Source organism: Lycorma delicatula, chromosome 9, assembly GCF_047948215.1.
Source record: "Lycorma delicatula isolate Av1 chromosome 9, ASM4794821v1, whole genome shotgun sequence".
Lineage (NCBI taxonomy): Eukaryota > Metazoa > Arthropoda > Insecta > Hemiptera > Fulgoridae > Lycorma > Lycorma delicatula.
In genome coordinates, this window is record NC_134463.1 from 17,541,744 (window position 1) to 17,556,443 (window position 14,700).

At 31.3% G+C, this 14,700-nt stretch overlaps 1 protein-coding gene across 1 annotated transcript in view; it reads left to right on the plus strand.

Moving 5' to 3' along the window:
* LOC142330075 (aminopeptidase N-like) overlaps nt 1–12,917 on the plus strand; it is a 44,179-nt gene extending 31,262 nt beyond the window's left edge. Inside the window, exons 6-9 of the mRNA XM_075375124.1 lie at nt 2,933–3,103; nt 8,852–8,998; nt 10,279–10,360; nt 12,391–12,917. Coding sequence (XP_075231239.1) covers nt 2,933–3,103; nt 8,852–8,998; nt 10,279–10,360; nt 12,391–12,576 — 586 coding nt within the window. The 3' untranslated portion in view covers nt 12,577–12,917. The remainder of the gene's footprint in view (nt 1–2,932; nt 3,104–8,851; nt 8,999–10,278; nt 10,361–12,390) is intronic.
* Nucleotides 12,918–14,700: the final 1,783 nt, after the last annotated feature.

Sequence of the window (14,700 nt, forward strand, 5' to 3'; positions counted from 1 at the left end):
ATTAGCTGATATAATGGTAATTCTAGCTAATGGCCTATATATGTTATAATGCACTGAGGTTTGTTAACAGCCTTGGAGGAATGAATAACAGAGTATGAATGAAAATATATATATATATATATATATATATATATATATAAAAACTTTATATTTAATGATTAAACTTTAGTGATAAGGACTTAGTGGAAGAAATGTGTTATATCTGTACCTATAAAGCAACTTGCCCTGACTGACTGACTGATTCATCAATGTTCAGAAAAAACTACTGAAGTTAAAAATTAAATTTATGAAAATTTATTTTAATTTATCAGAAACAAATGATGATACAACTTGATTTTTGTGTGTAAAATCCTCATGTAAATATCTAAAAATCATTTTCTAGTTTTTTCTAAATTCGACCTTGAAAGGGATGAAGAAATGTAAAAAAATTTGAATAATAATTGCAAATTTTCCCAATTTTCAACTATACTAAACAAAATACTAGATTTACTAGATTGGAGATTGTAAATACTCTTCAGATAAATATCTAAAAACCATTTTCGGGTTTTTTTTAATTTTGATTTTTTTAAGGGATGCGATGGTGTATAGCACAGCGGCTCAACCAATAGAGCCATTGCCACAGTTACTGTTTGTGCAAGGCAACTGGCTGCATCTGCCTCCAGTTACTTGATTCTTTTTTTTGTCTTCAGTCATTTTACTGGTTTGATGCAGCTCTCCAAGATTCCCTATCTAGTGCCATCGTTTCATTTCAGTGTACCCCCTACATCCTACATCCCTAACAACTTGTTTTACATATTCCAAATGTTGCCTGCCTGCTCAATTTTTCCCTTCTACCTGTCCATCCAATATCAAAGCAACTATTCCAGAATGCCTTAATATGTGGCCTATAAGTCTGTCTTTTCTTTTAACTTTATTTTCCCAAATGCTTCTTTCTTCATTATTTTACCACAACACCTCTTCATTTGTCAATTTATCCACCCATCCGATTTTTAACATTATCCCATAGCACCACATTAATTTGGACACTTTTGGTCCAGTCGATTGCAAGCAAAATGGGAGGTGCCCAACTAGATGTTACAACAGTCCTAAATCCAAAATTTCAACATTCTACGGCTAATTGTTTTTGAGTAATGCGAGATACATATGTATGTACGTACAGACATCACACCGGAACTAGTCAAAATGGATTCAGGGATGATCAAAATGGATATTTCCGTTGAAATCTGAAAACCAAAATTTTTCGTGATTACAATACTACCTTGTACCATACAAGGAAGTAAAAAAAAGTTTAAAAAATATATGCAAATGAAGTTGGATTCGAATCTATGTGTGCATGGTTACAGATGCGACATGACATGTTCTCACTTACACCACATAACTGCTTGAGTGACATGAAAGAAAATTAATATATAAACCAATATAAAATGCTAATTTGGGCACTACAAAAAAATGTGATACAATATGCTGTCCACCACAATGCAATTGTGTAACTGTCCACTTTATTAAACAATTGGAGGATCTTATCATACTTTCAAATGAAATAAGTTTAAATGAAGTGCAGCAAAAAATGTATATATGTAATTTAATAGGCGTACAAAGAAGTCATATGATGTCCATATCAGATTTTTTTTATGGGATGAATTTTTGTGATGCAGTTTATTTCTGAAAGTTGTTTTTTACTATCACCCAAAGAATTTAATTGAGTTTAAGTGTGGGGAGTTGCCTGGCCACGGAAGCACTTTAATGTTTCACTCTTTAAAAACTTTTCCACTTTTTTGGCAGTGTAGCATAATGCCATATGTTGGAACACTCGTTGCCTTGTGGGAATTAGTTTTGAAGTTGTGTCACTACCCTTTCCTTCAGAATTCTGATATATGCATTACTTTTCAACATACAATCTACTGGAAGTAAAGAACAAAGTCCTTCAAATATGAAACAACCTGAAAACATTTTTTTCTAAGGATGTTTAACTGATTGTTGGGTATGAGCCAGTGTTATATTTTCATCTGACGCTTTTCTACTATATGAAACCCTTTGCCCCTGAACAGAAAAATGTGACTTATTAGAAAAAATTAAGTTTTTCCAGTATTCTTTGGTCCAGTTAGCATGTTCTTTGGCCCATAAGAGCCTTTTTTTATACGTTGCTGGTAATTAAAGTTGCATTTTAGCTGGCTGAGCTGGCTGACAACCTTTCCATCCAACTACAAGAAGTTGGCAATTAACAGTTATTATGTTTAAATCTGTTCCACTGGCTACTAATTCTCAATTTAAGTCCACAGCAGATAATTTTGGACCAAGTTTACTTTTTGTCACTAATAACCAATCCTATGTTGGAGTGGTTTTTCTTTTATGTCCACATTTGCCTTTCCTTTGAGGTGAAAAGGAACCAGTTTCTTTAAATTACTTTAAAATAGCATTTGCTCTCCCTAGTCCAACATCACATTCAGAAACTATTTGTCATTGTGTCACACTGGTATGCTCAGAAAAAGTGACTATTTTTAAAAGCTCTTTTGTAGTTATGTCCATTATTATATTCAAGACACACAGAACAGAAAATACAAAAATATGATTTTGTAATAAAAAATTAAATAAACTTTCACAAAACACTATTTATAACCTGAAAATTGCCAAATAACCAAAGAACAATAACCTCACATTATATAGACAGCTAAAATAATGTCAAGCAATTTAACCAGAAATAAATAACAGATTCCCTATGTTTGGATTAATTTGCACACAACTGTGTGAACAACCGATTTTTATTTTAACTTAATTTAAACTGTTTTCATGGAAGTAATGTTGTATTTGCTCTCTCTCTCTCTCTCTGAACTTATCTTATATAATCTGATACTTCAGATTTTATCATGTTTATTTTATTTGTGATATTTATTTTTATTTATATTATTGCTCAGTAATGTTTCTTATTTTCTAGGTTTACTCCAGAAGTTACATATATATTCCTTTGTAATGCCATAAGACATGGAAATATGGGAGATTGGAATTATTTGATCACAGAGGGAAACAATTTCACATTTAGTAAGATAGCTCCAGAAATTATATTTAATGCTCTCTCTTGTTCTAGGGATACTCTTATCCTCTCAAGGTATTCTGTCTTTATTTTTATTTTTGTAAGATTGTCTAGATTTTATTGTTTTATAAGATTTTGAAAATTAAATATGGATATTTAAAATCATTGTAATTTTTTAGGGTGATCCTGGGTATTGGGTAATACAAGGGTTAATCAAATATAAGCCAGCCTTTTGTTTTTAACATTATTATCATAGAATAAAAATATAAAACATATTTATTGCTTTTCTACATAGACTTTATGAAGTTTTACTCATTTTTTCCAATTAATGGAAAGCCTTGCATAAAAAGTATGAGTACGTGTCCTAAGCCAATTGTTTATGAACTCATCTACTTCATTGTCTCTCTAAAATCCATGTTCTCCCAATGCCTCCATCAGTGGGCCAAACAAAAAAACAATTAGAGGTGAATGAATCTGGTCTGTACAGAGGATGTTTTAAGGTTTCACAGGTTTACAGTTTCACTGTAAATTTAGTCCAGTTTATTCTAAATGCTAATGGCTTTGTGAGATCTGGTGTGAAGAAGAATTACATGTCTGATCAGCTGACAACACCCTTTTTTCCTGTATATAGCTTTAATTTTATTTAAGAGCTGCAACTGGCAGTAATACACAGCATTTGAAGAGCAACATTCTTGGAGAAAATTGATGAATAATATGTTTTTCCAGTTTCAAAAAACAATTATGAGGCCTTTTCCAGCTGACATGTTCTTACCTTTACAGGGTTAGGCTGTTCACTCTTACATCACTCAAAATTTGCCAAGTTTGACTTGGAAGTGTAGTGATAGACCCATGACTCATTTGAAGTAACTATTTGATGCAAAAAATTATTGATATCTAGTCGAAATTGATACAGGAGCTTTTGGCAAATTTCCTGTTGTGCCTGTTTCTTATTTCGGGTCAAAAGTCTTGGAACCCGACTCACAGATTTTGTAGAACCAAAGGTGCTTTGTGATAGTAGAATGGGCATTTCCATGCCTGATAACTGCTTTTGAAGCGATTTCTTTGGCTGTAATGTGCTGATGGTTTTCAGTGAGGTCACCAATTGATCAAAAACATTTAATCGATTTGCTGATCCTGATCTTTTTGAATTTTACTCATATAACCCTGTAATAAGTGCATATAATCATCTTTTGTAGAATATTTTATTGTGATGGAAAAGATATTTGCTTGCACTTAACACAGTTGATGCTTTATTCATAAAGTTAAATATTCGACTTGGAATGGGGACAGTATCATATTCCCAAACTGCACACACAATCTAGTCAACAGTTCAGAAGGTTTGATATTATTAAATCATGAAAACCTTCCAATAATACATTGCACAATCGACAATGGAACCACTTGCTCTGACATGATGCTACTGACATAGAGATGTAAATGATATGTCTCCTCCAGGCAATGAATGGTTCATCTTCTTTAGAATCATGGAAATTGTGCCCTGGGTCCTGCTGTATCTTCTAGTTTGATGGTGGGTGACCAATGTTAAAGCTGAGGGGCTGAACGAAGAAATGTGTATTTTCATATTTTTAATCATCATGGTCACCATAAGGACAGACACAACCACCTTGTGAATATCCTTGTCACCACACCACCCTGATGGGCTTTACCAGAGGTAGTCTTTTAGACCTTCTAAACTGATAACACAACATAGTCATCAGTTTGGCCTCTGTCAGGATGCCACCAATGCAAATGCTTCTGAAGACATTTCCATCAGCGTATTTACACAACTTACTATGCTTCTGTATGGCCTCTTCCAAACATGACCATCAACCATAATTTACAACCCTCAACTATCAAATTAACTATTCGTGGAAGTGCAATCCCCGTACCTTCCTCTAACACCAATGGTTTCACACATAAACCCTTCCTATATCTAACTTCAATTAAAATGTACTTAGATGAAACACCAAAATTACTATCATCATACCAACAAAACAAAGTGTTGAGTCACAACAATGAAAATTTTGTCCTACAGTTTACTCAAAGTCCACTTGATATTCTTAAAAATCAAGAAACAGATTCACAAATTTAATAAGCCTATAATAAAAGCATACCCTATCTCTCTCTACTCTGATCTTCTTTCAGGAGTGAGGTCAATGTCTGGAACCTCCCATACCGCAGCTCCATCGCAGAGTTTTCCATACATCTATTCTCATCCTAACAACGAATACTTAATCTAACCAGGACTCAATACCAAATACCTATCTTGGCAAAGTAAGTACTCAGGCAGGTCCCTAGCCATCTGAGTTTCTATTCTACCTATACATCTATAAGCATCAGACCCCATCCTTCATAGGTCTAAGAATCTAATGAAGCCATTAATTATGTTCCATTTCCTTTTGGTTTTCCAGTTAACTTGTAGATCAAAACTACATGATCTTCACAAGCTCTCTAGCTATTTTGTTACATTCAGCTTCATACCTTGGCCAGACATATAAGACATGGTGCACATCATCAGTGACCCTACAGTCTGAACACAAGGCTGAATTAATGAAATGAAATCTGGCTAACCTATCTCAAAAAGCACCATGTCCAGAAAGAAACTGTGCAATATGCCAATTAGGGGAAATCCATCTAACTACCTGTATACTTCTTACATCAGGAAAAATTCCACATGTGTAATGGCCATCAGGTGAATCAGTCCACCTGATCTGCCATAAATAGAAACCATGGTCGTCTATTTCTTTTATGTACCCAGAAGTAAGTTTGCCTACTTTCTTAGCATTATAATGTAATTGGTGCTCAGGCTCAAAGATATCAGTGGGCTTAATTCCAGAAATAACAAGGGTCGTCTCTCGAGAGACAGTTCTATAGGCACTAAGATAACAGGAGATGCTGGGCTCTCAGCAAAATATTCCTATAACAATCATCGAATGTACCTCATTCGATGAGCCCAGACAGGTGTAGCATACAGCATTATAGCTTCGCATACACCCTTATATAGAAAATACATGGTTCTGAAATTAAGCCTCCAATTGGGGTGAACTTCTCTTCAAACATCAAAGAAAGCAGACCAAGTCTTTTTGGCAGCATATTGAACAAGCTCCTTGAATCGAAGACTCTTATCAAGGATAACACCTAGATACTTCTGCAGCAGGACATACTTAATTCAATGACCTGATACACAAGGTCTTCATGTAACAGTTAATTGAGCAACATCATTGCTGTTTACTCTGAGCTAAACATCATCTTGTGTTGCAAACCCCAAAACTGGGAGTATTTTGCACGCTTGGGCTGCCCCATTGAGAGCATCTTCCATGCCACAGCCTGGGCAAAAACCATACTGATCATCCGTTAACAACTTTCTAGAATTCAGTCTATCAGTAGTACAAAGATACAGTACCTTCTCAAAATCCTTTCCAATAACTGGCAGAAGTGTTAAAGACCTATAAAAGCTGTTCACAATAAGGTCCTTGTCACCATCTTTAAACAATAATTTCTTCCAGGAAACAGGAAAATAGCAGCAAAGAGCATCTTATTAAAAATTCTAGTCAATCTCCTAACGCAAATTCTACAGAATGGACAAGGAGCTCCACTGTGATTCCATCAAAACCCAGAGCTGGGTTATTATTATTCCTACCAGAACTGCAAATTACCTACAACCAATATTTCACCTGACAACCAATAAGTTTTTGCCAACCAATTAAACCTGTTAGATCACCCTGTAACATGTATGGTTGTTGCAGAAGAATTATATTGAGGGACCGCCTTTCAACAATTTCACCTCACTTGACACGACCAGTGTAAGCACCTTGAGAATCTATCTGCTCAAACCTATGCAACAAATTAAAATACATCTCAACAGTTCTTAAAACTACAAAATAACAAACCTCAAAATAACAACCACAGTCATTACTATCCGAGTGCTTGCAATCCTTGGGCAACCTTCTGTAATTTACACAAGTAATGCTTGTGACCCTTGTCACCACAATGCACACAGAGTGAAGCATGTTGTCAGAATTTAGCCCTTTGACCAAATAAACAACACTTAAAACATCTCTGAACATCAATGTACTCCTTGATTGTACAAAAAGAGAAATTCACAAACAACCTATGCTCAGCAACAAACTTGTTAAACAGACTAGGCCCAACTTTGAATACACCATGATACCTTTGGACATTATGTCTACCAGTTTTGAACAAAAACCTACACTCAAACTTGAAGGTCACTCATTCAAGTCTCTGTTTTGCTTCCATATGAGAAACATAACCTCCTCCTCGGACAAGTGACAATCTACATCATAGACAATGACTCGAGTCCTCCTTCTGTTTCTGATCCACCTCGACCCCCAACATTTTATTAACAACAGATTGTGAAATGACTCTAACTGTCTCTTTGTCATCTGCTATGACAACCAGACCTTTCCAGCTGGCCTTAATGTTCCTAATTTTCAAATTTGACCTCTTTCCCTAAAGGCCAGCCTGAAATTCTTCTCTAATTTCTTTAATTGTTTTTGTGGAGCCCACCTTCCTGTTTAAGAATATGACTTCTGGCTGCTTGCAGGCTAAGCTGGCCTTCCACTTGCCTTTAAGCATCTCAGCGTAGGATTTCTGCTTTTGATACAGATGCAGTTAAAGCCTTAGTCAGTAAAAATTCAACACTGGCATAACATACACACTTGACCACCAGTTTAAATAAACTCCAAAGCAGACTCAAGTCACAGCAAAAAATTTGATTAGATGTATCAGAAGGACCAAAGTCATATTTTTAACTGTATTTTCTGTTGACACCCATCATGGAATGGTAATATTTCTGTTCTTTAGATTATTAGACTTATAAATTTTCACATGTCATCTTCAAACCATATTTGATTTTTTTGAATCTTTAAGAGAATGAACGTTGGGAGCTTATGTAGAAGAATGGATTAAGTAGAGGCATCAGGAAGGAGGCTCCATGTGAGATATTCTCTATGTGATCTTCATGATAGATCTCCATGTGTGTTATTTTTTTTAAGAGAGAGTGGAACATTATGTAGAGTAAAGGGTTGAAGAATGGAAGGGGATCATGTAACATTACCTCCAAATCATATTATTTTCAGTGTAATATCAACTGAATTTTATTTCATAAATTTTTTTGGTCAATATAATCATATTCTTTTAACTTTTTTAATAAATAAATTTGATCCTAATAATATGAATAAAATATTTATAATATTATACATTACAGTAAACCTTCGATATACTTTAAATGTTTACAAATTTAACACCCCTTACCCTTCTCATGGAACTCATACAATAATAGATAAGTGAACAGAACATCTTATTACTTCACTCGAGGCTACCCGATCAAGGATTAACCTATTATTTGGTTAGGATCTCTGTAATTTTTTATCAGCACAGCATGAGAAGCATTTTACAACATTTTACATTGTAAAATGTAATTTGACATGCTAACTGCAACTTGGACATCGATTCATGAATAGGTAAATTTGTAAACTCATCATTTGTAAATTTCATTTGTTGAAACAACAAATTTATATATTTTATAGATTTCATATTAAATCCATTTACTGAATTTCAGTAGTTTATTATTTGTTCGTTATAAATTCCTGTTTAAAATCATAACGAATCTGTAATGGACAAAAACTGGACCATTTTGTATGCATCATTTTTAAAAGCTTTCTTCTCATCTTAATATTTATAATCTTGTCCTGAAGTTATTCTATTTATTTGTTTTACAAATAAGTAGAATAACTTGTAGTATCAGTGTGTATAGAAATCTTGTCATAACTTTCTTTTATAAAGTTAAGTTTTTCTTTTCAGGTATTTATCTCTAATACTTCCACTTCGTTCTGAGGAATACCTACCTGATATTGCATTTCCCTTTTTAAGACTTATTATGGAAAACCCTGTTGGATTTGATATTGGAAAGACATTTCTTTTAAATAACTTTGATGCTTTCCAAAATTCGTAAGTTAGTTAATATTATTTTGTATGTATGTTTAATTTATGTATATTTTTAAGAAGTTCATTGATTCATTATTATGTTTATGATTCCTCCCTTTACGTCATCATCTGGGTTATCATTTCTAATCTGCTCAATGAAACAGATTATATGCTAAAAAAATCTACGTAATATAATCACTTGTATATATAGAGTTGATTGCTTTCTTATCATTTAAAGAACGATTCGGTAATTTGATCTTTGTATGGTGTGGTCTTTTTCATTTTACAGAATTTTTACTTTTCATATTTCACTGAAAAGAGGTAGTTAGTAGATAGAAAAATAAATTTTTAAGTATGTTAATACTTTCACTCCTTTGTAGCATTGGTATACATCTTATTAAATTTTTTCATTGCATTTTAGTCATATAACAAGTGTATATATTAATTTTTGTAAAATATTTTATTGTGATGGAAAAGATACTTGCCTGCACTTAACACAGTTGAGGCTACATGTATAAAGTTAAATATTCAAGTATATTTTGCAATTATTACACTTTTTACACTTATGTGAATGTTCTGCTATTGCAGAGTTTACTTTTTCTTTGTAAATTTGCAATAAAACACAAACATATATGTAACTGTACTATTACCTCTCTTCTTCCATAAAAAATATTCATCTTTGTATACTTAGTATAGTAAAAGTATAAGTTCCAAAATGTAATTACTTGTACATTTTGTTTGAATGTAATATTTTAACATTTAAAATTATGTATCATATTTAAAATATGTACTGTACGACTACAGTAGTACATGAAGAATGTTAGATGTTAAATGCCCACAAAAGGTGAAGATGTCCAAAAAGAGAAGTAGGAAATAATAAATAATTGTAGAATAGAGCTGAAAAAAATCAACCTAGTAATCCTAGGAAAAATTATTATTATTATTATAAATAACACTTTTCAACCAAATTTCAGGAACAACTTAGAAATGACAGTTTATTCCAGGAGCCATAAACCAAGAAGTAATAATAATAATGCTATAATTAAGTTTTATTTATTATTTTCTTTTTAAAAAAGATTAAAGGGGTGACTTACTAATCAAATTGTATCTCTTAATCAGTATTAAACTTTACTCTCAATCAGTTTTATTTTATTGCTTTGTAAGTAGTTAATTTATTAGTACATATGTATTTATTTAAGCAGAGTTACAAAATTAATATAAGTTTTTGTTATTTGAACTCATCAAATTTAACTATTACTTGAATTGAATGTTGCATATAATTAAATTTTACTTTTGTATTTCAGGCCGAATATAAAAAAATTAGAAATTGGAAGATTCTTTATGCATTTGGCTTCTATATTAATTTCAGAGAGTGAAGTAAACGAAGTAAGTTGGAAATTTTTTTTTAACAGTGTAGTTTGGTTGGAGAAAATCTGAGCATTGAGTAAACTTAAAAAATATATATATATTGACTGATATGCTTTCTGTGGGCTCTATTCTGTTAGACTTTATACCTCTGAAATTTGTTTGTTTAATTTAAAAATCCCTCGTACATTAACAGTTATTTATCTTTCTGAAAGAAATGTTGTTAACAGAAAAAACCTCTGGTTATAATAATGTTTATCAGTACTAAGAATTTACAAAATACTATAAAATTAACTAATTATAAATCACATGACCCAAAAACAATCTGCCTGGTTGATTAATCCCTATGTTCATTGTCAAAATGTTTAATATGTTATTTATGTTATATAAATTCATAATTTGACACCTGAACAAGTCAACACTGCATTTTGTTGACATATTTTAACATGTGCTGTTATAATTTAATAGAATTTCTGATTTTTTGATTGATCATTTAATCTATTGTTCTTATGTACTAAAAAATAAAAACATAGTAACAAGTTTGTTTATATGTTTTTTGAAGGGAAATTGGTTTATAAGAAATTATGGTCATATTTTCATCAGACAAATAAATAGATGTTCCTTGTTTCTTTGAATATTCTCAGGATTGGTCAGATTTTTTCTGCCATTATTATGATTAAAAATTTATAACTGTATAATCGAAAAAAAGATGGTAAAATATTCTAATTTTTAGATTTGCCAAATAGTATTTAAGGAATATTGTAAAAAAACAATATCAGAAACAATAAGTATCAAAAAATGTTTTATATTATTCATTACAACCAACATACAATTGTAGTGCACTTATTATCAAATCAAACACATAGTGAATAGTGATAAAAAACTTCAGGTAGATTAGATTAAAATGATTTGTACAACAGTGATGGTCAAGAAAATTGGTGTATAAGGAAATTTTTTTTTTCTTTTTTCTATTTAGCCTTTGGAACCACTGTAAGGTATTATTACTTCAGAGGATGAATGAAGATGATATGTATGAATATAGATGAAATGTAGTCTTGTACAGTCTCAGGTTGATAAATCCTGAGATATGTGGTTAATTGTAATCCAACCACCAAAGAACACCGGTATACATGATCTAGTATTTGAATCCGTATAAAAGTAACTGCCTTTACTAGGATTTGAACCTTAGAACTCTCAACTTCAAAATCAGCTAATTTGCGATGACAAGTTAACCACTAGACCAGCTAGGAAACTGCCAATAAATAAACATCTGCTCATGACACCAACATAAAGGGCACCAATGTATGGTAGTACTACAGGGCAGAAAGGAAATTATGCTTCGTAGTTTCTAAACAAAAAAAAGAAAATTGAAAGCATATAATCTCAAAAAATTATATCTTGGCAAACTAAGATTAAGCTCTTACCTTTTGAATATACATAAATTAAAAATATTGAATTGTCATTTTAACGCATATTGTTATTATAATAATAATTAGATTGATCTTGGACTATTGCACGGGTTTAAAAAAATAAACTATCGAGTTTGGAATTATAAGATGGTGTGTGCTAACACTAAAATTGGTTGGTAAAAAGTTTTTTTTTACAATCTGCAAGAAAGAGGCTTTGACAGGCATAACATTAGTTGTCAGGAGCTGTTTATGTGTTGAGGTTTACCCTCACTAAAAAGCAGAATGCCATATTTGTTTATAAGGGCCTTAATGCCAAGTTAGGTGTTAATTTTTTGAAAGTTGGGTTTAGAGTGCCAAGATTAACACGTCTTTCGCTGTTGGCTAGAGGTATTAATATTATTCATGGATTAAGCGGGATTAAATACTAATATTTTTTATGTTAGCTTGTTAAGAAGGTCAAAGATCAAATACACGTAATAGAATTTGTTTAAAAATCTTTAATATTATAATTTAATTGATATTAATTTAATTAATATAATTTGTATGATTTTCTTTATTGTCAATTTACCAAGGTTTTGCTCTTCTATTGTACAAAAAAAAAATTATTATCATTTAGTTTAATTTTCTTGTTTTGTTTTTTAGTTAAGAGGATTTCTTAAAGCAAGAGGACATTTTTTTAAAGATTATATGCCAGATATTGAAAATAGTTTTAAAGAATCTCAAGCTAACATTCAGTGGTATAAAAGAGAACATGATAAACTTAAAAGTGTTCTTAAAGAAAGTATTAAAAATCTACAAAAGAAGAAAGATGCTGAAACAAGACGTTAGTCTACAACAACCGTAGTATTTATTACATTTGTTAATTAAATGGAATAAAACTAAGTAGAGCTGATAATGGCCAGAAAAGATTATCATAATATTAAATTATTTTTATTATTATGGAATTTCTAGTAGGTTAATACATTCCATTTATACAACATTTGGAAACATTTTATTTCTTATGAATCTTTTGAAGGCATAATGTAGATTACCATTACTTGTAGCATTAAACACTATGGAGTATGAATGTAATGAGAATGTATATGGGTAAATTTTTAATATATAAATTGTATTAAACAAACATTATATCTCTATTTCAAATAAAGGATAATTGAAACCTAGAGTTTAAATTTTCTGTTCATTAAAGATATACTGCTTTAGGGAAATTCATTATGTAAAAACGTAACACATTACACATGTTTATTTAAACTTCTCCATTATCAAAATTACATCGCAATACTTTCCTTATTTTTACAAAGTTGTAATTCATATATTTTCCACTCATGTTCTAGATCAATCAACTTACATATTCTGTATTGATGTGGTACTTTATTATTATCAGTTTCTTAATTTTTCACTTTCTGGCCTAAAATAATTCCATTCAAAATAGATGATGTAAAATTATTTTTCATCTAAAGATGAAATGTTTTAGTTTGAATCCCAATTCCTAGCTGATGTTATTCATTCATAAAAAACCTGCTTTTCTTATCAAACTTTGGTTATCCAAATCATTAAGCTTATTTGTTGAATTAAATCCATATTTAAAAAAAAATAAAAAATTGTCTTCGTAATGAACTTATTATGGATCATTATATTGTACTTTCACTACATTGTAAAAAATAAATAAATTTAATGACAAAGATTTATTTTAAGATTTAACTTCCTTTTTATAAATATAAAATGTGATTTATTAAACTCATTTTGTAATATATTATTATGTGAATTTTTTATCATCCTATTTCACTAAAAATTACTCTAAGAGATACGTTCAAAAGCTCTTTTTTATTTTTATGCTATTTTTTGACAACCTAGTGAGGCTCATATCATTAGTTCTCCCTTCCTGAGACGATGTACTGCTTCCAGGTCGGGTACCATTTTTAGTAACAGTGCTGATATCTCTGTCAGGATTGCACACAGATTCTTAAATCTGCAGAATTTCTTTAAAAGCTTCAAATCACTCTTCCAAAAAGGATTTCATTTTGAGAAAGAAGAGAAAGTCTGATGGTGTGTGGTCAGGTAAGTAGGATAGTTGACATAACAGAGTTGCCTTAGTTTTGGTCAAAAGGTTGTGAGATCTGTGACATTGCTGTAGAGGATCCAAAAGTTGTTTCTCCATTACACAGGTCTTCTCCTGAAATTTTATTGAGTATTTTAAAATTTTATGATAATATTTATGATTACATATTTGATTTATGATTCCACATAAAAAAACTGTCAATGTGCACCCAATTTTTCGTCTGGGAAATTTTTTTTTGATTTGTGTAAATTGCTGCAGTATTGTTTCCATATAGAATCATAATTAGCATTTCATCATCTGTTGTAAGTGCGTTTTTAAAGTAGTACTTCTCCTTCTGCAAGGAATTAATTCATACTTTTCATATATCTTAGTATTAATCATTATTAGATTTAACCTGAAATAACAATATTTTCTGCAAGACTTAACAGTTTAGTTTTTGTTCGCTGAGCTGTTGCCCAGCTCTCAGATATGTTTTAATTTTCTTTATTGATTCTATAAATATTGATTGTCTGCAAACAGGAGACTAGGAATTCCCCAGTTACTACCATAATCATCTGACTACATTATTACACTCCACTCTTTCAGAAAGTTATTTTTATAGAATTCAACAAAAACAGTAATGAGCAACAAACCTGGCTGACTCTCTTTGATGCAGAAAATGGAGCAGAAAATTTTTCCCACTTTTAGTACTGATTTTTCTAACCATATACAGAATCCTTAAGGCTCTAAGATTACATTACTTTCTTCTAATAGTTCAAACAGTTTCTATACAGGTAGTGCATCACTTTCTTTTTCCTGTTTAGCCTCCAGTAACTACCGTTTAGATAATACTTCAGAGTATGAATGAGGATGATATGTATGAGTGTGAATGAAGTGTAGTCTTGTACATTCTCAGT